This window comes from Leucoraja erinacea, chromosome 32 (assembly GCF_028641065.1).
Source record: "Leucoraja erinacea ecotype New England chromosome 32, Leri_hhj_1, whole genome shotgun sequence".
Taxonomy (NCBI): Eukaryota; Metazoa; Chordata; class Chondrichthyes; order Rajiformes; family Rajidae; genus Leucoraja; species Leucoraja erinaceus.
Window position 1 is genome coordinate 19,632,201 of NC_073408.1, and position 27,887 is coordinate 19,660,087.

Sequence of the window (27,887 nt, forward strand, 5' to 3'; positions counted from 1 at the left end):
CTTGAACAATGCATAACACTTCGATTCTTGAGGTCAGCTCCAACAATTCCTGAGCACACCACACATTGGTTTGGTGGCACACAGTTTGCCATGTGAATTAGAGAAATGGGGTGATGGGAAGTATGGTGGAAGGATGATTAGTATGGGTGTAAAAGGTTATGTGGAGAGGGCAGGAGAATGGGGTTGAGAGGGGGGAAAATGATCGAATGGTGGAGAAGGCTCGATGGGCCGAATGGCCTAATTCTGCTCCCATGTCTTAGGTTAGGGAATAGGGAGCCCTCAACACCACAGCCAGTGACTGACCATGGTGATCAACAGGGGTTACAGTGCTACTTGCCGGCAGAAGAGGAAATGGCACTGCGCTGCTGTCTCACAGTGCCACAGACCCGGGTTCGATCCCAACTATGGGTACTGACTACAGAGTTTGTACATTCTCCTTGCGACAATGTGAGCTTTCTCCGGGCGCTCCAGTTTCCTCTCACACTCCAAAGACCTGCAGGTTTGTAGGTTAATTGGCCACTGTCAAATTGGAAATTGTCCCTAGTGACATAGTTCTAGTGTACTAGGCGATTGCTGGTCGGCGTGGACTAGGTGGGCCGAAGGGCCTGTTTCCTTCCTTCAGGAAGAGGTGTAAAGACACACAAGGCCGCAGACTGGGACTATGTCAACTTGTGGATGCTGTCAGTGTAGAGTTTGCACGTTCTTCCTGTGACTGCATTGGTTTCTTCAGTGTAGAGTTTGCACGTTCTTCCTGTGACTGCATTGGTTTCTTCCGGGTGCCCCGGTTTCCTCCTTCATCCCAAAGACGCGAGGGACTGTAGGTTAATTGGCCCCAGTAGGGAGTGCACGAGGAAGTGGGAGAACATAAAAGGAAAGGCCCTGTCCCACCTTCCCGAGTTACTCACGAACTCTCCCGAGTTTTCCCCTTGATTCGAATGTCGGGGAATGTCGGTAGCGAGCCCGTAGGAGTCCGTAGATGTTTTGTAGCGGCTCGTAATGCCAGCCGTAGGAACTCGGGGCATCAGGTAAGTCGGGACGTTTTTTCAACATGTTGAAAAATGTCCATCAGTTAAAAAAATAGCCCCGAGTACCTACGAACGGCTATTACCATAATTCCCCGAGTTCAAATCAAGGGGAAAACTCGGGAGAGTTTGTGAGTAACTCGGGAAAGTGGGACAGGGCCTTAAGTAAGTAAGTAAGTAAGTTTATTGGCCAAGTATTCACATGTGTGAACAAGTGACCAATGGCTGGCAAGGACCCGGTGGGCCGAAGGGCTTGTTTCCATGCTGCATCTCTAAAACGGCGTGTTAAAAATGACCATTCGATGATCCAATTTCTATCAGAAAGTAACTTGGGCAAACATGTGTGTTAATGATGTCATCACGTGCACAACGTATGATGGGAAATGACATCAGAGTTTGGATGAACCATGAAAGGAAATGCCCAGGTCAATTTCCTAATGAGTGGCACTTCAAAACATGCACAAATGCTTAATTTCTGTCTCATTAATGTACAAATGGTCCAATCGGAGGCACAAATAATTTGACTTAAAAATTTATGCTGGTAGTCAACTGCAGTGTAATAAGGTCATGGAGTTATACAGCGTGGAAGGAGGCCCTTCGACCAACTTTCACAAGCCGACCAGCACGCCCCCTCTACACTAGTCCCACCTGCTCATATCCCTTTAAACTTATCCAATCCATGTACCTGTCTAACTTTTTCTTAAACTTTGTGATAGTACCTCCCTCAACTACCTCCTCCGGCAGCTCTTTCAATATACCTAGCACCCTTTGTGTAAAAATGTTACCTCTCAGGTTCCTATTAAATCTTTCCCTCCTCACCTTAAACATATGTTCTCTGGTTCTTGATTCCCCTACTCTGGGTAAACGACTCTGTGCATTTACCCAACCTATTCCTCTTATGATCAGATACACCTCTATAAGATCACCTCGTATCCTCCTGCGCTTCAGTGAATCATTAAACCTGGTGCCCTGCGATGGAGGCGTACAAATACTCTCGGCACGCTGCCTCATGATTTTGATCTACATCATCAAAAGCGAACTGATCTGATCATTATCACATTGTAATGTCTCGGAGTTTACCGTGTGCAGGCTTTCTGCTGTAGTTTCTACCACATTGTGACAATGACCACAGTACCTCATTGCCTATCCTGACTCCGTGAAGATCACAGTGCCACATGTAAATCCAAGACTTTGTGCTCTTTCTTCAATGTTTCAAAGATGCAGACATTGCAAGTACCCAGTCTGCATAGGTGGCCTAACACATGTAGAGTTTGCATGGCATCTAAAGAATCTTAAACTGCATTCACAAATATAAATAGGTTTGCATACGCCACACCTAGACTGCTGCACATGATCAACTAGATTCATGCTTGCTGTGTCAGCAGAGTAGTTGTGTTGTTATGGTTACAGTTTTATTTCCTGCTGCATTGGTCACCACAAACACACAAATAAAAGGATTAGAATAAACTATAATGCAGATGCAACGTTTATATGGTTCCCTTCCATTAAACTAACACAATTATATCTAGAAACAAGAAACTGCAGATACTGGTTTACAGAAATGACACAAAGTGTTCGATTAACTCAGCGGGTCAGGCAGCATTTTTGAAGAACATGCAAAGGTGACATTTCGGGTCGAAACCTTCATCAAACTGATTGTGGTGGGCGGGGATGGAAGAGAGGAGAGGTGGGACAAAGCATGGTAGTTAAAATGTGGACTTTGGTTAAAATGTGGACATAGGTGAGCGGGGATTTCGATAGGCAGATGATTGGGACAAAGGCCAGATATTAGAACAGAAGGCGTGAGACAAACTAATTGAGGAGTTGCAAATTGTGAAGCCAGAGGAAGGAATGTAAGGTGAGGGGGAGGGGAAAATTTGGTACAAGTCCATGTGGGACACAGAGGGGGGGGGGGGGGTGTTAGACGTAACTTAAAATTTGAAAATTCAATGTTCATACTGTTGGGCTGTAAACTTCCCAAGAGGAATATGAGGTCTGTTCCTCCAGTTTGCGTGTGGCCTCACTCTTGCAATGGAGGAGGCCCAGGACAGAAAGGCCAGTGTGGGAATGGAAAGGGAAGTTAAAATGGTTAGCAATTATATCACAAGGATTCAGCTCGAACGGTAACCTTCTTGATATCATTGAAAGTTTATCAGTGAGTTTCAAACTTGTGGTAAAATCAAAAGGAAAAGATCTTGGTTTGTGTTGCGTGCCAATGGATGGTGGGAATCAGAGTCAGTTTGTGTTGGACCCTTTCTGTGAACGGTCCTTGTAGCCAGTTGGCAGATAGTGAACTGGCTGGATTAAACTGAAAGTCTAATGCATGTGTTTCCAAATGGCATTACTGCGGCCTTTAACAACTTTAATATTACTACAAGGCAGTGGTTTTGATGGAGTCCCTGTGGAGGTGAGTTCTAGATGAGAGTAATAAGGTAATAGTGATTGGAGTAGAATTAGGCCATTCAGCCCATCAAGTCTACTCCGCCATTCAATCATGGCTGTTCCATCTCTCCCTCCTAACCCCATTCTCCTGCCTTCTCCCCATAACCTCTGACACCTGTACTAATCAAGAGTCTATCTCTGCCTTAAAAATATCCACCGACGGCCTCCACAGCCTCCTGTAGCAAAGAATTCCACATTCACCACATTCTGACTAAAATAAATTCTCCTCATCTCCATCCTAAAAGAACGTCCTTTAATTCTGAGGCTATGACCTTAGTCCTACACTCATCCACTAGTGGAAACATCTTCTCCACATCCACTCTATCCAAGCCTTTCTCTATACTGTATGTTTCAATGAGGTCCCCCCCTCATTCTTCTAAACTCCAGCGAGTACAGGCCCATTGCTAACAAACACACATCATAGGTTAACCTACTTATGCAGTAGATATCCAAGTTTGCTTTGGGTTTGATGCCTGAAGCTATTCCATATACCTCACACACACACAGACACTTTGGGCTGCTGGTTCCACCTGCGAATGGCACACTGGTAGAGCCACTCACACCACAGACCCGGGTTCAATCCTGACCTCCGCACTTGATTTTTGATCAAGTCAAACCTTTGTCGATGAAAATGTTAAAGACTGCAGTCGTTGGGTATCTGAAACAAAAACTGAAAATGCAGGAAATACTCAACAAGTCGGGCAGCATCTGTGGTGAGAGAAACAGTTCATGTTTCAGGTCTGGGACCCTTCATCGTTCTAACACAAGACATTAACTTTTCTATTTCAGATGCTGCCTGACCTGCTGAGTGTCTGCATCCTTTGCTGTTTTGATATTTGCCATAATGACACATACGTGTATCTGGACACAGCCTTCCACACATTGTGGCTTCCTCCCCTTATACAATTTCTCCTTGCAAGCCTTTCGTGCTGTCAGACGTACTCTTCAGTGTAGAAGGGGAAGCTTCCCATCATGATGCACTAGTGACAAGCAGAACTATGACACAGTTCCGCCTTTTTGACTGAAACGTTCCTTTTCCCATTCATATTTAGACCCAGTCGCGCATTAGATTGCCCCAGGTTCCATTTCAGTGATTCACAAATGAAGCTTGCTAATATTTACAGGCAATGCAAGTCCCACTTCAGCACAAGCCTTGCTTTCACAGGCACCGTGTAGCTGGCACATTGTTCTCACGGTATCCTAGGCAACCGATAGCCCCCAACCACCATCAATAGAGCAGGTAATATGGTCATTATCTCGGTGTGCAAATTGGGGCTTGACTGCACAAAGGGTTCAAAGATATTTTATTATTACATGTACCAATTAAGGTAGTGAAACTCGATTTACCGTACAGCCAAACCAGAATAAGCAACACGACACACAACCATGTAAACCAGACATAAACATCCACCACAGTGGATTCCCCACATTCCTCACTGTGATGGAAGGCAATAAAGTCTAATCTTCTTTCCTATTAAACAATGACCACACTGGAGATGCATTCTTGGCTGTAACGTTCATCGTCCTGGTTTTGAAAGGTTCACAAACTAAATTACTAAATAAACTCCAACTAAACTGCAAAACCACAAACTCTCTTGGTTGCACTCTCTCTTGTTAAGGGTTTGGACACGCTAGAGGCAGGAAACATGTTCCCAATGTTGGGGGAGTCCAGAACCGGGGGCCACAGTTTAAGAATAAGGAGTAAGCCAATTAGAACGGAGACGAGGAAACACATTTTTCACAGAGAGTGGTGAGTCTGTGGAATTCTCCGCAGTGAGCAGTGAAGGCAGGTTCTTTGGATGCTTTCAAGACAGTGCTAGATAGGGCTCTTAAAAATAGAGGAGTCAGGGGAGAAGGCAGGAACGGGGTACTGATTGGGGATGTTCAGCCATGATCACAATGAATGGTGGTGCTGGCTCAAAGGGCCGAATGGCCTACTCCTGCACCTATTGTCTATTGTCTATTGAAAACCCACGCAGTCACAGACAGCACCCGTGGTCAGTATTGAACCTGGGTCACTGATGCTGTAAAGCAGCAATTTTACTGCGGTGCCAACGTGCCACCCGTGTTTTACACTAATATATATTTTTTAAATTTAATTAACTCTTTTTTTGTTTATAATGTTATCTATGAGTACTTTATTTACTGACCCTGTTATACTGCTGCATGTAAGAATTTAATTGCTCCGTTTTCAGTTTAGGTGACATTTATATGTAGCCCATTTCTTCTCTCCAGAGATGCTGCTTCACCCGCTGAGTCACTCCAGCATTTTGTGTCTACCTTTGATTTAAACCAGCATCTACAGTTCTTTCTTACTCAGTCAAGTGGCCTCTGAGTTAAGAAATTATCCTTGCTACAGGACTTCCATCTCCACCATCACCCTCAGCTTGATCATGCCCCCAACCCACAGGGCACATCGGGCAAGCAGTAGAAAGGACATGATGTGTGAAAAAGACGGAAGACCTCACAATACTTTGGGCAGGTTCTCACGTAAAGAACGTGCTGGCTTCCAACACCCAGCCTGCCTAACATGCCTTTCCTGCCTGCCCATCTGGCATTGACCGATACCAGATCCAGATTCAGATACAGCAAAGACACACCCAAACAAAGTTTGCCTCATACACTTTTGTGGATCTGTGCCAAAATTATTAGAACCACCTTATTGAGTGTCGTACAGTTGCCGGCTGATACAGCAGGGAAGCAGGTCTTTGGGTCCACCAATTCCATACCAACAACCAATTTTATCCCTCTCCTATATTAATCCCTTTTTCAAATTCAAGGTTTCGAGGTCAGTTTATTGTCACATGTACCAATTAAAGTACAGTGAAATTTGAGAAATTCTCCCCACATTCTACCATTCACCTTGCAAATTATAGTGGACAAATAACCCTCCCCCCTAACCCGCATTTTGTGGGATGCGGGAGAAAAGCGGAGAACCCAGATGAAGCACGAACATGCAAACTCCACATAGACAGCACTCGAGCTCAGGATTGAACCCCTGGGTCTCCGGGACTGTGGGGCAGTGGTTTGACTAACTGCACTGTTGTGATAGCCATAACAAGATCAAGGATCATTGTGACACTAGCACAATATTTTGAACACACAATCTTCACCTATCACCCCATCATGATAAAGTATCTCCTATCCTAAATAGAAATGGTCACGAGCTTCAAGATCGTAGGTGTAAATGTAACCAACGATCTGTCCAAGACCATCCATGTTGAAGCCACGCAAAAAAGCACCAACATCTTTACTTTCTCACGAGACTAAGGAAATTCAGCATGTCTAAAAACGACTCTTACCAACTTCCACTGATGTACCATACTGTGCTGAGAGCAGTGAAAGTACTGCAAGACTCTGGGTGGAAAATGTTCATGACCATTACTAATACTGTTTCAATAACATCACCGCTGACTACAGTACAGCTGCCAGGCTGTCTTTGAGATAGGTGGATGGAGGACATGGAACAGTACAGCTCGGAAACAGGCCCTTCGACCCACAATGTCTGTGCCGAACATGATGCTAAAACCAAATCCATCATCAGTGTAAGAAGGAACTGCAGATGCTGGTTTACATCGAAGATAGACACAAGAAGCTGGAGTACCTCGGTGTCTCTGGAGAAAATCTCTGCAGAATCTCTGGAGAAAATGAACAGGTGTTGGTTGTATCGGATCGAGACCCATCTTCAGAGTGAGGACTCGTCTGAAGAAGGGTCTTGACCTGAAACGTCACCTATTCCTTTTCTCCAGAGGTGCTTCCTGACCTGCTGAGTTCCTCCAGCATTTTGTGCCTAACATCTTCCATCACGTTGTCTGGCAGTACCTCTATGCTGGACGGCGTAGTGTTAGAACATCGGGTTCCTCAAAACTGGATAGCTATGAGGTCAATGTGAACCATCAACAGCAGCATTATCACAGTATCCATGGATTCCTTCTCTCCATCATTCTCTCCAGGTTAAGCAAGGGGCCCGACCTTGATTCATGCTGGAATGTAGACCAGGAGCAATGGCAAAACCGAAAATATAAGTGTTTGAACCAAAGGACAACATGGCTGTTAAGCAGAACAAACAGCATGCTATAAATAGAACAACAGCTCAGATCAAAGCTATGTAGTGCTGCCACATCCACATGCCACAAATACTGGAGACAACAATGGGAGTAGGAAGAAGCAGGTTGTACATCACTATCGATAGAGGTGCTGGTTCAAATCTATGCCGCTTGCAAGTCCAGCAGCCAATATTTTTATTTCAGATCCCCAATATCCTCAGTGTTCTTATTTTCATTTTACAATTTCTTTGTCTTCCAATGAGATGGCACAGTGGCGCAGCGGTAGAGTTGCTGCCTTACAGCAACTGAGACCTGGGTTCGATTCTGACTACGCATGCTGTCTGTACGGAGTTTGCACGTTTTCTCTGTGACCACGTGGGTTTTCCTCCACTCTCCAAAGACGCACAAGTTAATTGTCTTTGGTAACATTGTAAATTGTCCCTAGTGTGTAGGATAGTGCTAGTTAGCGTATGGGGATCGCTGGTCGGCGCGGGTTCAGTGGGCTGAAGGGCCTGTTACAGAGCTGTAGCACTAAACTAAACTAAATTTAAATGCTCAAGAGAATGAAGATAAATCAGAATAAATGTCCTCATACGTTGAGTTGTTAGGCTAAAGAAGGAGTTGATGTAGCTTCAGGCTAAACATGGTGGCAAAATCGAAGAAAGTAAAGTGCGTAAATTGTGAGGGGACTTCTGATGTGCAGGGTTACGGGGAGAATGCCCGATTGGTAGAACAGCCATGATTGAATGGCGGTGTAGACTCGATGGACTGAATGGCCTAATACCACTCCCATGACTTATGAACATGAAAGCATATTTCAATGGGAACAGTTGGAGCAGATGACCTGCCTCTCGAGGAGTCAACATTCTCTAAGATGAGGAAGGCCAAACAAAAAGTGCAGATGCTGGAAATCTGAAATAAAAACAAAAGACATTGGGAACACTCAGCAGGTCAGGGAACATCGGTGGAAAGAGATAGATGATTGAAGGAAGGGAGAACTGGGACAGAGGGAGGTTGGGCCAGCATAGATCAGCTGTGGTCATGCAGAATGATGGGCTAGGTGGCCAACTCCTGAATGGTAGTTAAATAGAATGCAAAATGATAGAAAGAGACACCACAGATAGACACGAAAAGCTGGAGCAACTCAGCGGGACAGGCAGCGTCTCTGGAGAGAAGGAATAGGTGACGTTTCGGGTCGAGACCCGTCTTCAGTCCATGTACATTTTAGGTTCTGGACCCTACAGCAGAACTGAAAAAAGCTCCAGATAATCTGAAGAAAATCTATTTATTCGTAGGCCCTGCTTTCACTCTTTTCACTAATTCTCCACCTATGATATGTATTACCTCAACTTCTGTATTGTTACAACAACCTAATGCGATAGGAATACAAGAAATTAGGAGCAGGGTTTGGCCCTGCCATCCAACCATTCCACCACATAACACCATTAGCATCACCATTTACCACCATTACTGACTACCATTACTAACCACCACTACTAACAAACAATCAACTACCATTAATCACCACCAATAACCACTAACTATTGAACACCACCACTTAACTACCATTAGGCATTCTATTTAACTACCATTCAGGAGTTGGCCACCAACCACACCATGGCTGATCTATGCTGGCACAACCTCCCTCTGTGCCAGTTCCCCCATCCTTCATTAATCTAATTTAAAAACGTCTAACGTTCTAGCCTCCACAACCCTCTGGGGCAGAGGATTTCAGAGATTCACCACAATTTTGAGAAAAGGAATTTGAATGCACCTCTGTTTTAAATCACCAGCCATCTCTTATACTATCACAAGCCTGTTTTCTAATTGTATTTGCTCTAATGTCTTGCTTCTTTTCACTGCCTTGTAGAATTTATGTGTAATTTATGTATAGGTTATGTATAATTCAAGTGTCATTTATGTATCATTTATGTTTTTGTGTGTTGTCCGATTCCGTGTGCCTGTGATGCTGCTGCAAGCACAACATTTTCTTTCTACCTGTCTCACCATATTTGTACAGAAGACAATGCACTTCATTTGGCTTCACTATGTCGTCTCCTTCATGATTCTCCAAGTCAATACATCACAATATCTTCCCTGATAGGTACCCTCATGACCTCTATATCTTTATAAGAGCACCCTCACAATAAGCTCCAAATAGTATAGATCTAAACTGTGTAAAAAAGAACTGCAGATGCTGGTTTAAATCAAAGGTAGATGCAAAATGCTGGAGTAACACAGCGAGTGAGGCAGCATCTCTGGAGAGAAGGAATAGGTGACGTTTAGGGTCGAGACCCTTCTGCAGACTGCCTGTCCCGTTGAGTTAGCATTTTGTGTCTACCTTAGATCTAAACTATGCAGCCTCACTTGGTAGAACAACCTTCTCATCCCCGCTGAATCTCCTTTTCACTGCTTCCTATATTAAGAGATCCTTAGATAGACACAAAATGCTGGAGTAACTCAGCGGGACAGGCAGCATCACTGGATAGAAGGAATGGGTGACGTTTTGGGACGACACCCTTCTACTATTTCTTAAGAGATCCTTAGCATAGACAAAAAACTGGCTTGTCAAACATACATGCCGGGACAGGCAGCAATCACTGGATATAGGGTAATGGGTGACGTTTGGGGGTGATCTCAATATCCTTGCTCAACTGATCCTTTAGTAGATAAGGAACTGCAGCATAGAAACAGAAATTAGGTGCAGGAGTGCCTTGCCCCTGCAAACCTACACCGCCATAATATGATCATGGCTGATCATCCAACTCAGTATCCCGTACCTGATACCCCCTGATCCCCTTAGCCACAAGGGCCACTGTAACTCCCTCTTAAATGTAGCCAATGAACTGGCCTCAACTACCCTCTGTGTTCAGATTCACCACTCTCTGTGTAGAAAAGGTCACCAACTATATTTGATAATCGGTTAAAAAAAGACACACACAAAGTGCTGGAGTAACTTGACGAGCCAGGTAGCATTTCTGGAGAACATGGATCGGTGATGTTTCGAGTCGGCACCCTTCTTCAGCCTTTGATAATTGGTAGAAGTATTACAGGGAAGATAGCGGGGATGTACCTGTCTTTTTGAAGTGTTTAGAATCTGGAACTTGCTGCCTGAAAGGCTGGTGATGGCAGAAACACTCATCACACTTAAAGAACGACCTTGATTAACACTTCTGGCCTACAATGCTGCAAACTTAGGAACTAAGATTAACCTAAATATGTTTTAGCTGCCATGGGCATGATGGACTGAATGGTCTACAACAGAGTGAATTCATGTCACAAAAGAAATGAAAATTGTTTGAAAAAGAGGGAAATAATCAACTACGGGAAGAGCACAGGTCAGTGGAATAAATGCAGGATTGCCCTGTAAAAGCCAGTAACGCTGAATTGGTTTGTTGTGTTTTAAACCTCTATAACAGGGCAGCGGACAAGATGACAGTGCTGAGTGATAGTCTTAGATTTGCTTTGCTTTATTAAATATAATAGGGCGGCACAGTGGCGCAACGGTAGAGTTGCTGCCTTACAGCGCCAGAGACCCAGGTTCGATCCCGATTACGGGTGCTGTCTGTATGGAGTTTGCACGTTCTCCCTGTGACAGTGTGGGATTCCTCCGGTTGCTCCGGTTTCCTCCCACATCCCAAAGACGGGCGGCTTTGTAGGTTAATTGGGTTCTGCAAATTGTCCCTAGTGCATAGGAAAGAACTAGTGTGAAAGGGTGATCTTTGGTCGGCACTGTCTCAGTGGGACGAAGGGCCTGTTTCCATGCTGTATCACTAAACTACGCTAAATACTTTAAAAATAGCACATTCAACGAAAGCATTCCACTATCCTTGTTCTTTACATAACAGCTTGCAAAGCAAAATTAAAAGTGTCGGTTAAGTGCCTGATTCTCAAAGTCCATAAGCAGGTCCCAACTCTCTTCCTCGTTGGTTTTGAGCCAACTATATCAAGACTTCCAGGATTTAACAGATAACAGTATAAGGAATGAGCTCCTAGAGGAGGTAGTTGACGCAGGTACAATAACAACATTTAGAAGACACTTGTTTAGGTATATGGATTGGGAAGGTTTAGGGGTATATGGACCGAATGCTGGAAAATGGGATTTTTTTTTAGATGGACCATCTAGGTTAGTATGGATGAGTTGGGCCGAAGGGCCTATTTCTACACCCCATTACTCTATAAATCTATCTCAGGAGATTTTTAAGTCAGGATCTCAAGAGCTTGTTCTCATGAACAAGTCATTAGAACAGAATTAAGCCATTCGGTCCATTTAGTCTATTCCGCCATTCAATTATGGCATCTATCTTTCCCTCTCAACCACATTCTCATGCCTCCCCATAACATTTGACACCCTCACAAATCAATAACCTGTCAATGTCTACTTTAAAAATACCCTATACATGGCCTCCACAGCCACCTACGGCAATGAATTCCACAGATTCACCACCCTCTGGCTGAAGAAATTCCTCCTTAACTCCTTCCTAATGATACGTCCTTTTATTCTGAGGCTGCGCCCTCAAGTCCTAGACTAGTGGAAACAGCCTCTCCACATCCACTCTATCCAGATCTTTCACTATTCAGCAAGTTTCAATGAGGTGTCCCTTCACCCTTCTAAACTCCTGCGAGTTCGGGCCCAGAACACTCTTCGTATGTGAACCCGCCGTATATTTTCTGGGAGGTCATGGATGTGTTCTCTGATCAATGCCATTTCCCTCGCGAGAGATGTTTGCATGATATGTGGCCAAATTATCAGCGTATGTTTTCAGCACAGCAATGTTAAATTACGTCATGGGGTCTGTTACACTACCTGCCATACAATGTCTAATACTTAATTACAGTAGCAAGGGCCAAAGTCCAAGTTAATTTGGGGATTAAATCGATCCTGGTGTGCAGCACAGCCATAACTTTATTTAGTCAGATGTTGTCTCTCTGAACCGCTTTGATCTAATTGCGGAGGTCTCCGTGGCTGAGTTCAGGCCAATGGATCTGTTGTTGAGATGAAACAGAGATGAGCATTCTCTGGGGATTCATGGTTTATTATTGCGTTTCTATCTGCCAGTATTTGCGTTTTCATCTTGAGCAAGAGTTCAAGAGGGTCGGCTGCACGGTAAATAAGCCTTTGTGTGTCAGCAGAATATCACAAATACAAATATTAAAATGTGGCAGTGTAGAGACTGTCAGGGTCTGCTGATTTCTTCCTTGTGTTCAGCTTCGTTTATTATTGTCACATGTACCGTGATACACTGAAAAGCTTTTGTTGCGTGCTAGCCAGTCAGTGGAAAGACTATACACGGTTACAGTCGAGCCGTCCATGATGTACAGATACAGGATAAAGGGAATAATGTTTAGTGCAAGATAAAGTCCAGTAAGGTCCGATTAAAGATAGTTGGTCGGTTTGGTCATAGATACAGCAGATTCACTGAGATAAATTCGAGACACTTTCAGCAGTACACTGTATGTTGGATTACACACTGAAGACAAGTGCCCCAAAGTCATGTGAGCTTGAGCAGATAATCACTTACATTGTGGCGTCTGACTACAGTTACTTGGTCACAGTTGCACTAACCAGACCCAAACCTCACATTGCTCTCAGGGATGTAAAGACAGCAGAGTACCGCAGCCAATAGAGCTGCTGCCTCACAGTGCCAGAGACAAGGGTTCGATCCTGAGCTCGGGTGCTGCCTGTGCGGAGTTTGCACTTTCTTCCTGTGACCACGTAGGTTTCCTCTGGATGCTCCGGATTCCTCCCACATCCCAAAAACTTGCAGGTTTGCAGGTTAATTAGCCTGTGTAAAAAAAAGAAAATTGCCCCTAGTGTGTCGGGAGTAAAATAAGAAAATGGGATACCATAGAACTAGTGCGAAAGGGTGATCGATGGTTAGAGTGGACTTGGTGGGCCGGAGGACATATTTCCCTGTTGTATTCTGATTTAGTTTAGTTTAGAGATACAGCACAGAAACAGGCCCTTTGGCCCAATGAGTCTGCGTGGACCAGCGACCCCCTGTACACTTGCTCCATCCTACACACTAGGGACAATTTACAATCTTTTTTGTTACCAAAGTCAATTAACCTACAAACCTGTGTGTGTCTTTGGAATGTGGGAGGAAACCAGAGCACCCAGGGAAAACCCACTCGGTCACGGGGAGAATGTACAAACTCGGTACAGACAGCACCTGTAGTCAGAATAAAGCACGGGTCTCTGGCGCTGTAAGATAGCAAATCTAGCACTCTGCCACTGTGCTGTGTCTAACATTACTTTTCTTCACCCAACATTGTCTCTGTCCGCTTCCTCACTCTACCAGTAGAAAATTCAGTCTAAATATTGGAAAGACCAGTCACTGCCTTTGCTCCTTGCCACTAATTCTGTTCCTCAACTACTGACTCTATTCACCACTCTCGCAACTCGCTGAAGAACCTGGCCACTCCTGCTCCTGTTGTCAAGTCTGATCCCATGATGAGCTTCATTTATTCATGTCTTGACCTCTACAGTCTACACCCACCTCCATAACCTCATCAAACACTTCTCCGTCTCAAGACACAAAGTATCGGAGTAACTCTACGGGTTAGGCAGCATCTGTGGAGGGAATGGACAGGTGACATTTCAGGTCGGGACTCTTCTTCAGACTTGGCAAAACGCAAAGTGCTGGAGTGGCTCAGTGGGTCTTAGCTTAAAGCAATACAATCTTCCACATCTCCACCCAGGGAATAAAGTTTACCCGATCTTGCCTCTCATCATTTGAAATACTTGTCATGTCTCTTGGGAGTCTCTGACACTCCAGAGGAAACAATGCAAGTTTGTCTGACATCTCCGTGTAACTAATACCCTCTAACCCAAAGACACAGAGTGTTGGAGTAACTCAGCGCGTCAGGCAGCAACCCTGGAGAACATGGATAGGTGATGTCTCGGGTCGATACTCTTCTTTCGATTGCAACATCACCATCCATGTTCTCCAGAGATGCTGCCTGACCCGCTGGGTTACTCCAGCACTCTATGTCTTTGTTTTGCAAGCCAATATTTGCAGTTCGTTGCTTCTACCCTTTAATCCACACAGCTTCCTGGTAAATCAACGATAGGCGCAAAAAGCTGCAGTAACTCAGCGGGATAGGCAGCATCTCTGGAGAGAAGGAAAGGGTGACGTTTCGGGTGGAGACCCTTCTTCAGTCGTGGATAAGGGGAAACAAGAGATATAGACGATGATCTCGAGAGATCAAGAACAATGATTGAAAGACATGCAAAAAAGTAACGATGATAAAGGAAGCAGGACATTATTAGCTGTTTGTTGGGTGAAAACCAGAAGCTGATGTTTGTTGATTTCCTGGTAAATCACTTCCGTGACTTCTCCAAACCCTCTGTCGCTTTGAGAGTGAGACACACTGCAGGCATCAATGCACTCATCTCAAAAATCACATCTTGCAGAATAATCTTTCAAACTATATCAGCACTGAAATCTATTTGAAGTAATGTCTTTCCTGTAACTTTTGAAGGTATGTTATCATCTGCCGCACTGTGTCCTTTGTTATATCAGGAGCGAATCTTGGGGAGATATTTGGTGAGATAAGTCGTTAATAATACCAAATTCTAGTTTCACCAACAGGGGTGTTACTGCTTGGCTGCCTGCTGAAGTTTTGTAGCCGGGTTATATGCTCCTCTCTGTCCCCTTTCCCCCTTCCCCAGCAGTAAAGGGAGTTTGTTCCCCTGCGCCCCCACCTCAACGAGTTCCGGGTCCGCCACGACGTAGAGCTTTTCTTCGGTTGCCTGCACCTCCGTGCCTTTTCTATTGGGAGTCTTCACCTCCAGTGATGACCCCTTCCCCTGCCTCCAAGACTCCCCCATACGGCCTTCTACCATCTTTTGGCCTTTTTTTAAATTAAAAAAGGTACCTTTTTCATACCTCTAGTTCCCCCCCCCGACTCTCAGTCTGAAGAAGGGCTTCAACCCAAAACATCACCTGTTCCGTTTTTCCCCAGAGATGCCTCTTGACCCACTGAGTTAGTCCAGAATTTTGAGTCTATCGTTAGTGTAAACCAATATCTCCAGTTCCTTCCTACAGATGCTCTAGCAAAACTTCTTGCTGTCGAACTATCCTGCTGGAATGTGATAAAACGGTATCAGTCCCACCAACTTCATGTTCATGTGATAATGAGCCAGACTGCATGACTGATATGCTGGCAGTTGCTAGCCAACAGCTACCTTACACACAGAACAGCTGGTGGGCTGCAGCATGCACTGGAGCACCTTCTAGACTTCCACACTGCACATGCGTTGTGAGCAGGTGATTATTTAATAAATGCATGCAGAAGCTGGATATCCTGAAATAAAATCAGAAAATGCTGGAAAACCTTGCAGGACATGCAGTATCTGTGGGAAGAAAAACAGTTTATAGTTCTCGCCCAAGTCCCCATGTCAACACCCAGAAAGAAAGAAACTAATGTGTAGGGAGGAACTGCAGACGCTGATTTACACTGAAGATAGAAGATAGACAGGATCTCTAGCGAAAGAATGGGGTGACGTTTTGGGTCGAGACCCTTCTTCAGACTGAGAGTCAGAGGAGAGGGAAACTAGAGATATGGAAGGGTAAGGTGTGAAAACGGCATGCACACATTACTATCACTAACCTGTACGTCTTTAAGGAAGGAGAATTTGAGACCGGTACACGGATACTCCGTACAGACAGGTGGTTAGGAGGGAGATAGGCCAAAACTCTGCTGGGCACCGTGCCGGACTAATGTGTAGGGTCGGTACATAGGACAAGTTTGTTGGTAGGCAAATGTGGCAAGTGGGACTAGTGTAAATGGCCTGTAGAAACACAATGTATGATAGGCTATGCGGCCCTTGAGCCTGCACCGCAAGCAGGATCATCCCCAACTCGCCACCACAGACCGGGAACCCACACACCACGGACCCACCATAGACCGGGGACCCGCTCACAGACCGAGGACCATGAATCGCCCGCCACAGACCGGAGATGGAGAACTGGGCTTGCACACCGCGGACACTGAACTCAGCCCCAAGAGTTGTGGGGGGTCTCCGAGATCAAAGGGGGACCTGGCGGGGAGGGAGAGGCTGTTGCCATGTGCAGCAGCAGGCAGTAGATAGAGGACTGCTTGGTAAATTTATGTGACTTTGTCAGTGCCAGACACACGGTGACTCTCGTGTACCAAGGTGAGGTCTGCTGTACAATTTTACCAGTCTGTATGCAAAAAACAAAGCAATTCACTATACTGCGGTACATGTAACAATGAAGTATAATTGAATCATTGAATTGAATCGTTGAGGTGCAGACTGGGTACAGATTCATGTTAGTCTGCATGAGTTCTTGCAGCGTACACCAGGACTGTACTGAGTGAGTGCCAGGGGTACAGAAACAAGTCAGTCTGAACAAGTGCCAGCAATTTAGATACCAACTGGGAGATTACTCACAGAGATTGCAGGGTGGCACATGGAGCATCTTGTGTGGTCCCTGGTTCTAGTCCCAAGACTCAGGGTTGTGTTTTGCCTTCAGAGCATTCAATAAAAATGCTGCTGCCGTCACCAATACAGGTCAACTCTGAATGGTTTGTATTGGGTATTTAAGGATAAGTGGGCAAAGACCCCAACAAAGATAGACAGTTGGCCAGAGAAACAAAGACCGCCTTGTTTCCCATCCATCAGCCTTTGCATAATAGGCTGCAGTCAGACTGACATTTCTTTGCCATTCTGCCATGGCTCCAGAACCTGTGGTCCAGAGATATTCCTCATACAATAGTGCCTTCAGTATCTGTGCATTGCGCTTCACAGTGTTTGTAACTTTTTCAAACGGAGGGTGGTTGCTCCATGGAACAAGCTGCCACAGGAGAAGATTGAGGCAGGTACTATAACAACATTTAAAAGACATTTGAACAAGTGCATGGATAAGTCCGGTCAGACGGATATGGGTTAAACATAGGCAGTGGGATTAGCATAGATGCGGCATCCAGGTTGGGCCGAAGGGCCTGTTCCCATGCGGTGTGACTTTGATGCTTGTGGGTCACTGGACAGTGGATTCTGTGACTGGACACAATGTAATGATCCTGAGCAGTTAAAGGAGGATCATAAAATGTGGAATTCCTGGAGAATTTCTAACATTCTGACTGCCATACGTTGCCAAATTCTGCAATTTTATCTTCCCAGATCAGGAAAGTTAGATGTCACCACAGCTTGGCATTTGGGACAAACCTGGAAGTGATATATTTCTGATTGGGGTCTTCATGAAAGGCCAATAATGTTGGTATCCAATGATGATGCTCATCCATAATCAAAGACCAGTCTCGCCCTGGCTACTCCCTCGTCTCCCCTCTGCCTTCAGGCAAGAACTACAGAAGTATGAAAACACAGAACTCCAGATTCGGGGACAGTTTCTTCCCAACCAATACCAGGCAACTGAACCATCGTATCACCAACTATCATTACCTCATTGGATACCCTTGGACTATCTTTAATAGTGGACTTTATCTTGCACTAAATGTTATTTCCTTAATCCTGTATCTGTACACTGTGGATGGTTTGTTTGTAGTAATGTTCAATTCAACTTTAATGTCATCGCACAAATACAAGTATGAGTACAACAAAATGCAGTTTTGCGTCAGTCCGTAGTAGTTGTGCATAAAGAATTTAAAAAAAAATAGAAAGAGAGAAGATACAGAATAATAAAAAAATACAGAATAATTAAACAATGGGGACGGAGGGACCGGAGTTCAGCAATGTGATTGTATTGTTGTAGAAGCTGTTCCTCATCCTACTAGTACGTGACCTGAGGCTCCTGTACCGCCTCCCTGATGGGAGGAGGGCAAACAGTCCATGGTTGGGGTGTGAGGGGTCTTTGATGATCTTCCCAGCCCGTCTCAGGCACCGTTTTTGGTGGAGGGCATCCATGGCAGGGAGCGGGGCACCGATGATGTGCTGCGCGGTTTTCGCCACCCGTTGTAGTGCCTTCCTGTCCGCAGCAGTGCAGCTGCTGTACCATACCGTGAAGCAGGTGGTCAGGATACTCTCTATGGTACAGCGGTAAAAGTTGGTCAGGATCCGGGGGGACAGGTGGGCTTTCTTGAGCCTCCTCAGGAAGTAAAGGCGCTGCTGTGCCTTTTTGATCAGCTTGGAGGTGTTGAGGGACCAGGACAAATCCTCCGAGATATGTACTCCGAGGAATTTATAGCTGGAGACGCGCTCCACCTCAGCCCCGTGTAAGATGGAACTGCAGTTGCTGCTTTAAACCGAAGATAGACACAAAAAGCTCCAACTCAGCGGGACAAGGCAGCATCTCTGGAGAGAAGGGAAGGGTGATGTTTCAGGTCAAGAGAGTCTGAAGAAGGGTCTCGACCTGAACCGTCACCCTTTCCTTCTCGACAGAGATGCTGCCTGTCCCTCTGAGTTACTCCAGCTTTTTGTGTATATCTTTTGTTTGTAGCTATGTACAGTCTTTTCACTGACTGGATGGCACGCTGCAAAAAAGCTTTACCCTGTACCATGGTACACGTGACAATAATAAACTAAACTAAACAAATCCAATGTGCTGAAGGCAAGAGAGGCTTGCTCACTGCAAAGTCCAATGCACGCAGTGGTCAGCCAAGTGTCGTGAAGTGGACAATGTAAGCATTGTTATTTAATTTTCCTTGCAATCCCTGTAGACTAGGAGGAACGGGAATCCTTGGACTCTCTCGTGCTCTCTCTCTCTCTCTCGCCCACCTTCCTTCCCTCCCACCACCAAACGATCATTGCACTCTCTCCCAGCAGTAAGCTTGCCTGGGATGTTTGGCCTGAATCCTAGCACTGGCCTGCTTCTCAGCTTAATCCTTCTGTTTGCAGAACAAGAGGGAAAGGGGAAGAGTGTCAAGAGGGTGGGACTGCATGAGACCAAACTATTTCAGTTCAAGAAGAAAACGCTGCTGTGCGGAGGGATGATGTGCTGGAAGAATCATGTAATCTGCCGCTTGAGCTGAACTAAAGAGTAAAAATAAATCATTCACATAGTAGGGGTGCACTGAAATAGTGATAGTGATATTTAAGAGGCTTTTAGATAGGGTACGCAGGGAATGGATCACAAACAGGCAGAATAAATTAATTTGGCATAACGTTCAGCACAGACATTGTGGGACAAATGGCCTGTTTCCAGTGAGTGTGGGTGCGAGTGTGTGTGTGTGTGTGCGTGCATGCGTGTGCATCTGCGTGTGTGTGCGTGTGTGTGTGTCTGTGTGTGTGTGCGTGTGTGTGCGAGTGATATTTTAACATTGCTCCTTGTTACATCTGCTTTGTTACCAAGGCAACAGAGATGGTGGAGATGGCGGCCCAGTGCATTAAGGCCCTAATCACTGCCCCAGGATTTACAGTGTCATCCAATACAATCGTTCTACTCTTTTAAATTTATTTTGCCTATTGTACAGATCCACCATCGATCGTCGGTCAACTGGAGATCCAGCCCCCCCTTTAATCCGGATAAAACCTCCCGCCCCAGGTGTCTTCCCAAAAAATGTGGTGCCTAGGCCGATCTTGACCTCATTGGGACTTCCACACAGATCAGCGGGTAGAAATTTGTCCTCTGCGGCCGGAGCTCTGGACCTCCGGCCTGGCCAGAACCAGCAGATCCATTCCCATAGCCAACATCCACGGCTGACTTTGTGGGACGGTATCTAAGCTCCCCAAGGCTGTGAGCTCTAAGAGAGCTGCAAGAGAGGAGGGGCTGCACAAAGAATGGCAGGTTACAGGAGAGCACAGGTGTGGGGGGATTTGATAGGCTGTTGGTTGGAGAAAGGCCAGAGATGAAACAAAACAGGTGTGAGACAAATGTTGCGAATTGTGAAGCCAGAGGAAGGAATGTAGATGGAAATAAAGTTGAAGGTTTATTTACAATCAAATCCCAGGCAAGTAATATCCAATAGACCCAGATAGGTGGTGAAGAAAAGCATATTGCCAGAGCAACTAGTCTGTTATGGTTATGTCCAAAATTGTCATGCACTGAATAGTAATATTTTATTTTCTGAATGGGTTTATTCAGTTTGAAGTTGCGATAATCCACAGTTCCACCAATGTGAAAGCGTGAAGTTTCCAAAACAGGAAAAATAAACATGGTAGACCTTATAGCATGTAAATTATACCAGGATATACATATATATATAATTATCTGGACACATTTCTGGGCTTGTTAGGATGGAGAGAATGAAGAGATTTTATACATTATGTTTCCAATCCCGTTCCCTATTCATCTGCCAGTAGTATCTATCATCAGGTGTTAAAAAAGCCAAGGTGATTCTAATACTCTGCAGACTGGGAGATCTACAAGTGCCTGAGAGAACCTATACATCAACAGAAACATTCACCAGAAACAGGATTTACTCTCAAATACATTCTTCACCTCTATGTTGTACCCAGGCCCAAACATAAGTCCAGCCCAAGCCAGGAGACGCTGCTTATAGCCACAAACTAAACATTGGCCGCTCCAGCAACTCACATCGGTCCAGACGGAGAGAGAAAAAATATCAGCACTCTTTTTGCATCAGACTGATTAATTATGAGCTGGAACATGAATAGTAAATGGTGGACATCTGCACTGTCAGTAATACTCCCATCTTACCCTAGGTCAGCACAGTGAAGTAGCTGGTAGAGCTGCTGCCTCACGACGCCAGAGAACCAGGTTCGATCCTGACCTCGGGTTCAGTTGGTGTGGAGTTTGCACATTAAGCCATAAGGTCATAAGTGACCATTATTAGGCCATTTAGCCCATCAAGTCTACGTCATTCAATCATGGCTGATCTATCTCTCCCTCCTAACCCCATTCTCCTGCCTTCTCCCCATAACCCCTGACACCTGGACAAATCAAAAATGTATCTATTTCTGCCTTAAAAATATCCATTAATTACCTCCACAACCTTCTGCGGCAAAGAATTCCATAGATTCATCAACCTCTGACTAAAGAAATTCCTCCTCATCTCCTTCCTAAAAGAAAGTCCTTAAAATTCTGAGGCTGACCTCATCCTCGACTCTCCCAGTGGAAACTAGTGGAAATATCCTCTCCACATCCACTCTATCCAAGCCTTTCACTATTCGGTAAGTTTCAATGAAGTCCCCACCGCATTCTTCTAAACTCCAGTGAATAGAGGCCCAGTGCCATCAAACGCTCATCATATGTTAACCTACTCATTCCTGGGATCATTCTTGTAAACCTCCTCTGGACTCTCTCCTGAGCAAGTACATCCTCAGATATGGCGCCCAAAATTGCTCACAATAGTCCAAATACAGCCTGACCAGTGCCTTATAAAGCATAAGCATCACATCCCTGTTTTTGTATTCTAGCCCTCTTGAAATAAATGTTCGCATTGCGCTTGCCTTCCTTACAACCGATTCTCCCTGTATCCGTGTAGGTTTCCTCCGAGTGCTCCAGTTTCCTCCCACGTCCCAAAGACATGCGGGTTTGTGGGTTAACCCGCTCTCTGTAAATTGCCCCTAGTGTGTAGGGTGCGAGATAACATAGAACTAGTGTGAACGGGCGTTCAATGGACAGTATGGACTCCATGGACCGAAGGGCATGTATCCATGCTTTATCTCTAAACTAAAACCGAAACTACAAAAAGTAATTGATCATTATCTGATGAGGAAGTGCTGGACTCAAGTAATACTAGACCATTTTTTTTAGCAATTCCCTATGAAACTGTCACAAATACCGATGCATGTGGCTAGGAACTGGAAGAGCAAGTATTTCACATGTGGAGTTTTATGGCTGGAGTCCCAAGTTTCATCATCACAGGATCACTTTAAACCACAATTGGGCAAAGGAGAAGTAATCAGTTGGAAAGAGAATTACACAACTGTTTGAACAGGCCCTAAGTCAGCAGCATTGCTTCTGTATTTAAAGATAAACTACAGGCTTGGTGCTAACTCATTCACGTCACCCAGCCACACAGAGACATGAAAAGGAATTATAAAAGTGATCTAAAAGGAATTCAGGGCCAAGCTCCCAGCTCCGAATACTTTTCCATCAGCCATCTCCTCCAACTGAGTTTGGTTTTGTTTAGTTTAAAGATACAGTGTGGAAACAAGCCCTTCGTCCCACTGAATCCGCACCGACCAGGATCACCCGTTCACTAGTTCTATCCTACACACAAGGGGCAATTTGCAGGAGCCAATGAACCTACAAATCTGCATGTCTTTGGAGTGTGGGAGAAAACCAGAGCACCTGGAGAAAACCCACACAATCACAGGGAGAACGTACAAACTCCATACAGACAACGCCTGGATCAAACCCGGGTCTCTGGTGCAGAAAGGAAATAACTCCACCGCTGTGCCACTGTGCCGTCTGTTTCAGAGATGCTAAGCTAAGGATGGAAACTTGAATTTTCTTTAAAATCCACATCTTCATATTCTAAAGAAAATTATCCTTAAGACTTGTTTTCTTTATATACACCCTAGATCATGATTTCAAACTCCATAACTTTGATTCTGGCTGCTTAACCCAACCTATAATTTAAAACCAAACCATGCAAAATCAGCCTGGCGCATTTAGTTTAATATGGTCTGATGTCAAACCGTGGTCACTTGCTCTGACGTGCTTTGGCACATCCCTGAAGGTCTGAAACCAACACGCAAATCAAAACATTGCAATGTGCCAACTACTGAACAACTGAGATACAAGAAATCGCAGTTGCCAGAATCTTGAGCAAAAAACAAAGCGCTGGAGGAACTCAGCGAGTCAGGCAGCATCTGCGGTATCTTCCCTCTTTCTAGGGAACTGGCCAGACGAAGTCTCGGGTTGCAGACCGTAAGGCACGGGCACAGAATGAGGCCATTGTGAAAGAACAAATGACAATTAAAATAAAATGAGATCTAAACAGTAACAGGACATCTGTCTGTCTGCCACTGGGTGCGGTTTCTATCTTGCCACTAGATGCGATTGAAAGGCATTTGTTAATCGGTGTCTTTTCCTGAGGTGCTTGACCTATGATTGTCGTAGGACCATGTGAAGAGGAAAAAGGCTCGAGTGATCGCGGGAAAGGGAAATCAAAGGGACACTGTGCACATCAAAGGGAAATTCTGCAACAAGGGAACAGATAAATCTTTGTTCGGTGATCACTGTATTTGACGCTCCGAAATGAAGTCTTGATTGTCCAGATCAATCTTTGTGGTGTCGTTTAAAGTTTTCTTTAACACCATTCAACCCATGGAATCTGTCCACGATATGATCGTAGCAGAGGGCAGCACAGTGGCACCACAGTACATTAGCTGCCTTACTGTGTCAGCAACTGGGTTTGATCCTGACCATGGGTGCTGTCCGTACGGAGTTTGTACTTTTTTTCCCTGTGACCACAGGGGTTTTCACCGGGTGCTCATGTTTCCTCCCACACTCCAAAGACGTACAGACTTGTAGGTTAATTGGTTTCGGTAAAATTGTATATTATCCCTAGTGTAGTAGGGTACTGTTAGTTGGTGGGGACCGCTGTGCTGAAGGGCCTGTGTCCACGCTGTATCTCTAAAGTCTAAAGTAAAATGTATTTTTTGATCTCAATCCCATTCTCCTGCCTGGTTATTGTAATGTTTGACACCCTTACCAATTAAGACTCTATCAATCTCCTGACCCACTGAGTTCTCTACTGAGCAACCGAGGTGCACAGATCACTTTAATAGCTTTTACTGCATGAATGGATCTTGCAGGACAAGTTTGCAGGAATATGGACAAAACACAGGCAGATGGGATGAGTGTAGCTGGGACATGTTGGCCGGTGTGTGCAAGTTTGGCCAAAGGGCCTGTTTCCACACTGTATCACTCTATGACTCTAGTGGCGTGCCCATGTACATGGTGCCTCAATGGTGGAGGTCATGGTTTTGGAGGTGCTGTTCGAATATCTGCTGGAGTGTATTTTCGATCAAACCACCAGGCAGGAGAAGGCCTGTGTCACCCTCTCAAAGCAGCACAGCCAGAATAACTGGCTCTGCCAGTGACGTCAACAACCCAACAACTGGAGTAACTCAGAGAGTCAGACATCATCACTGGAGAACATGGATAGACAACGTTTTGCGTCGCGGCCTTTCTTCAAGAAACCCGTACGGCTATTGGGACGGTACAGTGGTGCAGTAGAACTAGCACCTTACACTCCAGCAGCCCGGGTTCAGTCCTGACCTCGGGTGCTGCCTATGTGAAGTTTGCATGCTCTCAATGGTTCTTTATTATCACTTGTAGCAAGGAACAGTGAAATTCTTTCTTCACGTACAGATCAGCAAGATTATTGCCAGACATAAGTGCAATCTCCGATTATGTGCAAAATGCAGAGAAACGGCTCAGTCCATATGCAAGAATCGCCAGTTTTGGCGCCATTCCCAAAGTTCCAGCTCAGCTGGCCAGAATGTACAAACACCGAACAGACAGCACCTTTTGTCAGGATCAAACTTGGATCTCTGGCTCTGTGACGCAGCAACTCTAACGCCATGGCACTGTGCAATAAACAAGGTGTAATAACCATATACTCGGTAGCCATAATCATGCACAGAGGTACGAGCGCAATCAAAGGCCCAGTCTATAGAAATTCTGGGCACCCATTAGTAAGGGTGTCAAAGGTTATGGGGAGAAGGCAGGACAATCAGGTTGAGAGGGAAAGATAGATCAGCCATGATTGAATGGCGTAGTAGACTCAATGGCCTAATTCTGCTCCCTTGACTAATTAACTTGTGGCAAGAGTAACGGGGGAGAAAGGAGATTGACGGCTGATCACTGGGTTTCAGTAACGATTAAAAATAGAAAACATAGAAAATAGGTGCAGGAGTAGGCCATTCGGCACTTCGAGCATGTTTTCCTCATCTCGGTCCTAAAAGATTTCCCCCTTATCCTTAAACTGTGACCCCTTGTTCTGGACTTCCCCAACATCGGGAACAATCTTCCTGCATCTAGCCTGTCCAACCCCTTAAGAATTTTGTAAATTTCTATAAGATCCCCCCTCAATCTTCTAAACTCTAGCGAGTACAAACCGAGTCTATCATATGAAAGTCCTGACATCCCAGGAAATAGTCTGGTGAACTTTCTCTGTACTCCCTCTATGGCAAGAATGCCCTTCCTCAGATTAGGAGACCAAAACTGTACGCATTCTCACTTCCTTGGCCACCCAGCCACCTCCTTCCACAGTGAGGTTTGCGACCCAACAATGCTGGAAGCCAATGATGAGCAGAATGAATAGAACGGGACTGCAGATGCTGGTTTACACCGAAGACAGACACAAAATCTGTAGTAACTCAGCGGGTCAGGCAGCGTCTCTGGAGAAAAGAAATAGGGACTCGACCCAAACCGCACCTATCCTTGTTCTCCACAGAGATGCTGCCTGACCCGCTGAGTTTTACTCAAGCAGTTTGTGTCTGTCTTCGATAAGCAGAATGAGGTTTGCAACAATGCAAACACGGCCCGGGACAAAAACAAACACAGAGCGTGTTACTTCATTTCACAGAATCGCTCAGTGACACCTTAATCGACCAATCTACTTCAGCAGAACCATAGGGGCTGAAGGATCGAATCTGCAAACAGCTGTTCGCGTTTACTTTCCAGACAACAATAAAATCACGTTCGCATGGAAACCGGGATGCAAAATAAATAAATAAGCAATGCAAATATTCCAGGCATTTTAGAGGGAAAAACTCCGGCCATTGCTCGGACTCAAGTCTATCTCAAGAAAGGCATTGGAGACCATCAACCGGGGACAGACGGTGTAACAGATTTGAAATAAGCATGTAACAGAATCGCCTGCCGAGAGCAGCTGAGATCAACAAGTCTCAGGCGCTGGCAACATATAAGATGTGCAACCTGAGTGATGTTGGCAGAAGGAAACTCAACTCAAAACGGGAAATCAACGCCAATAGTTCAGATATGTTCCACTTTCAGTTGTGGTTTTGGATTTCCAATGGGGGGGATACATTTGGTGTCTCTTTCATTAGGGAGTGAGAAACATTGTTGCATTTGACCTGTGGAGATTTATCTCGCAGGGTTTCCCCCCCTCCTCTCCCCGTACACTCTCTCTCTCTCCCTCACACACACATACACACTGAGCCACTCACCCTGAGCACAGAATGAGTCCTTCCCGCAGTAACCGCAGCTCCACGCCTCCAGTGGCGGCCTGAGTTCGCTGGCCAGCCCCGCCGCTGGGGTCTGCCCCGCGCCGCTGCTTCCCATCGACACTCGGTGGTGGTGGAGGTGGAGGTGGAGGGGGGTGATAATGGGAGTCACCCCATCCGCTTACTTCCCCGGCCAAGATCCGGAGCCGGATACACACACACACACAGACAGATAGAGAGTGAGTGAGAGAGAGAGGCGGTGGGAGCCTGCCCTAACTCTAGCTACTTCCTCATCCGCCTGCCTGCCTGCCTCTCTCTCTGGAGTAATCGGCCCAGTCTCTTCGCTCCCGGCCGGCTCCCTGCACCCATGCCCCGGCCTCTCCCCCACCGCACCGCACCACACCACTCAAGGATGCATTTCCTCGTTGCAAACTGACCAGGAAAACACATCCACGCGGCAGTGGCTATAGTTTTTTTTTTAAAGGGAGGGTATTGTGACAAAATCTGTCTCAGAGCCACACCAGGAAATATGCGTGAAAACCACATGCTTGGGCAAAGAGATGGGTTTTCAGGGACGGGAAAGACAGAAACAAACGAGTCCGCGTTTTTGGAGTTATCCGAGTTGTAGATGAACAGAACTGGGGGATTGGGGCGGGGGAAATCCGTAGGAATGGAAATGAAAGCGGCAGTGAGGTTGGAGGGATTACAAGAATGAGGATTTGAAAACACCAGGGGTGGATCCAATTTAATGGGAACAAAGTTTGCTCTGCGCCACTGTGGACCAAATATCCTACAGCAGAGCAGGATCTTTGCTGTGGACTGTGTGCCACTTTGGGTAGGACAGAAAGGTTTCCAAGGGTTTCAAGACTAGTTTTGACAATAGTAGATACAATGAACTGCAGTTGCTGGTTTACAAAAAGATACAAAGTGTTGGAGTAACTCAACGGGTCAGGCAGCATCTCTGGAGAACATAGGTAGGTGACGTGTGTGCAAAAGGAACTGCAGATGCTGTTATACCGAAGATAGACACAAAGTGCTGGAGGAATTTATGGGTCAGGAAGCATCTCTGGAGAAAAAGGTGGATGACGTTTAAGGTCGGGGCTCTTCTGCAATCGGAAGAAGTATCTCGACCCTAAACATCACCCAGCCTTTTTCTCCAGAGATGCTGCCTGATCCGCTGAGTTACTCCAGCAATTTGTGTCAATCTTATGGATAGGTGACATTTTGGGGCAAGACCCTTCTTCAAACTAGAAAAGAATTAACAGTTTAAGGAAAAGGTCCCACCTGAAACAACATACCTCCATGTTCCCAGAGATGCTGCCTGGCCCTCTGAGTACTCCAGCA

The 27,887-nt window shown here is 45.5% G+C and overlaps 1 protein-coding gene across 1 annotated transcript in view; it reads right to left on the reverse strand.

Annotated features, from left to right (window-relative positions):
• The window catches only part of LOC129712420 (arginyl-tRNA--protein transferase 1-like), a 72,543-nt gene extending 45,237 nt beyond the window's left edge, over positions 1-27,306 (reverse strand). Inside the window, exon 1 of the mRNA XM_055660843.1 lies at positions 26,547-27,306. Within this exon, the coding sequence (XP_055516818.1) occupies positions 26,547-26,661 (115 nt within the window). The 5' untranslated portion in view covers positions 26,662-27,306. The remainder of the gene's footprint in view (positions 1-26,546) is intronic.
• Positions 27,307-27,887: the final 581 nt, after the last annotated feature.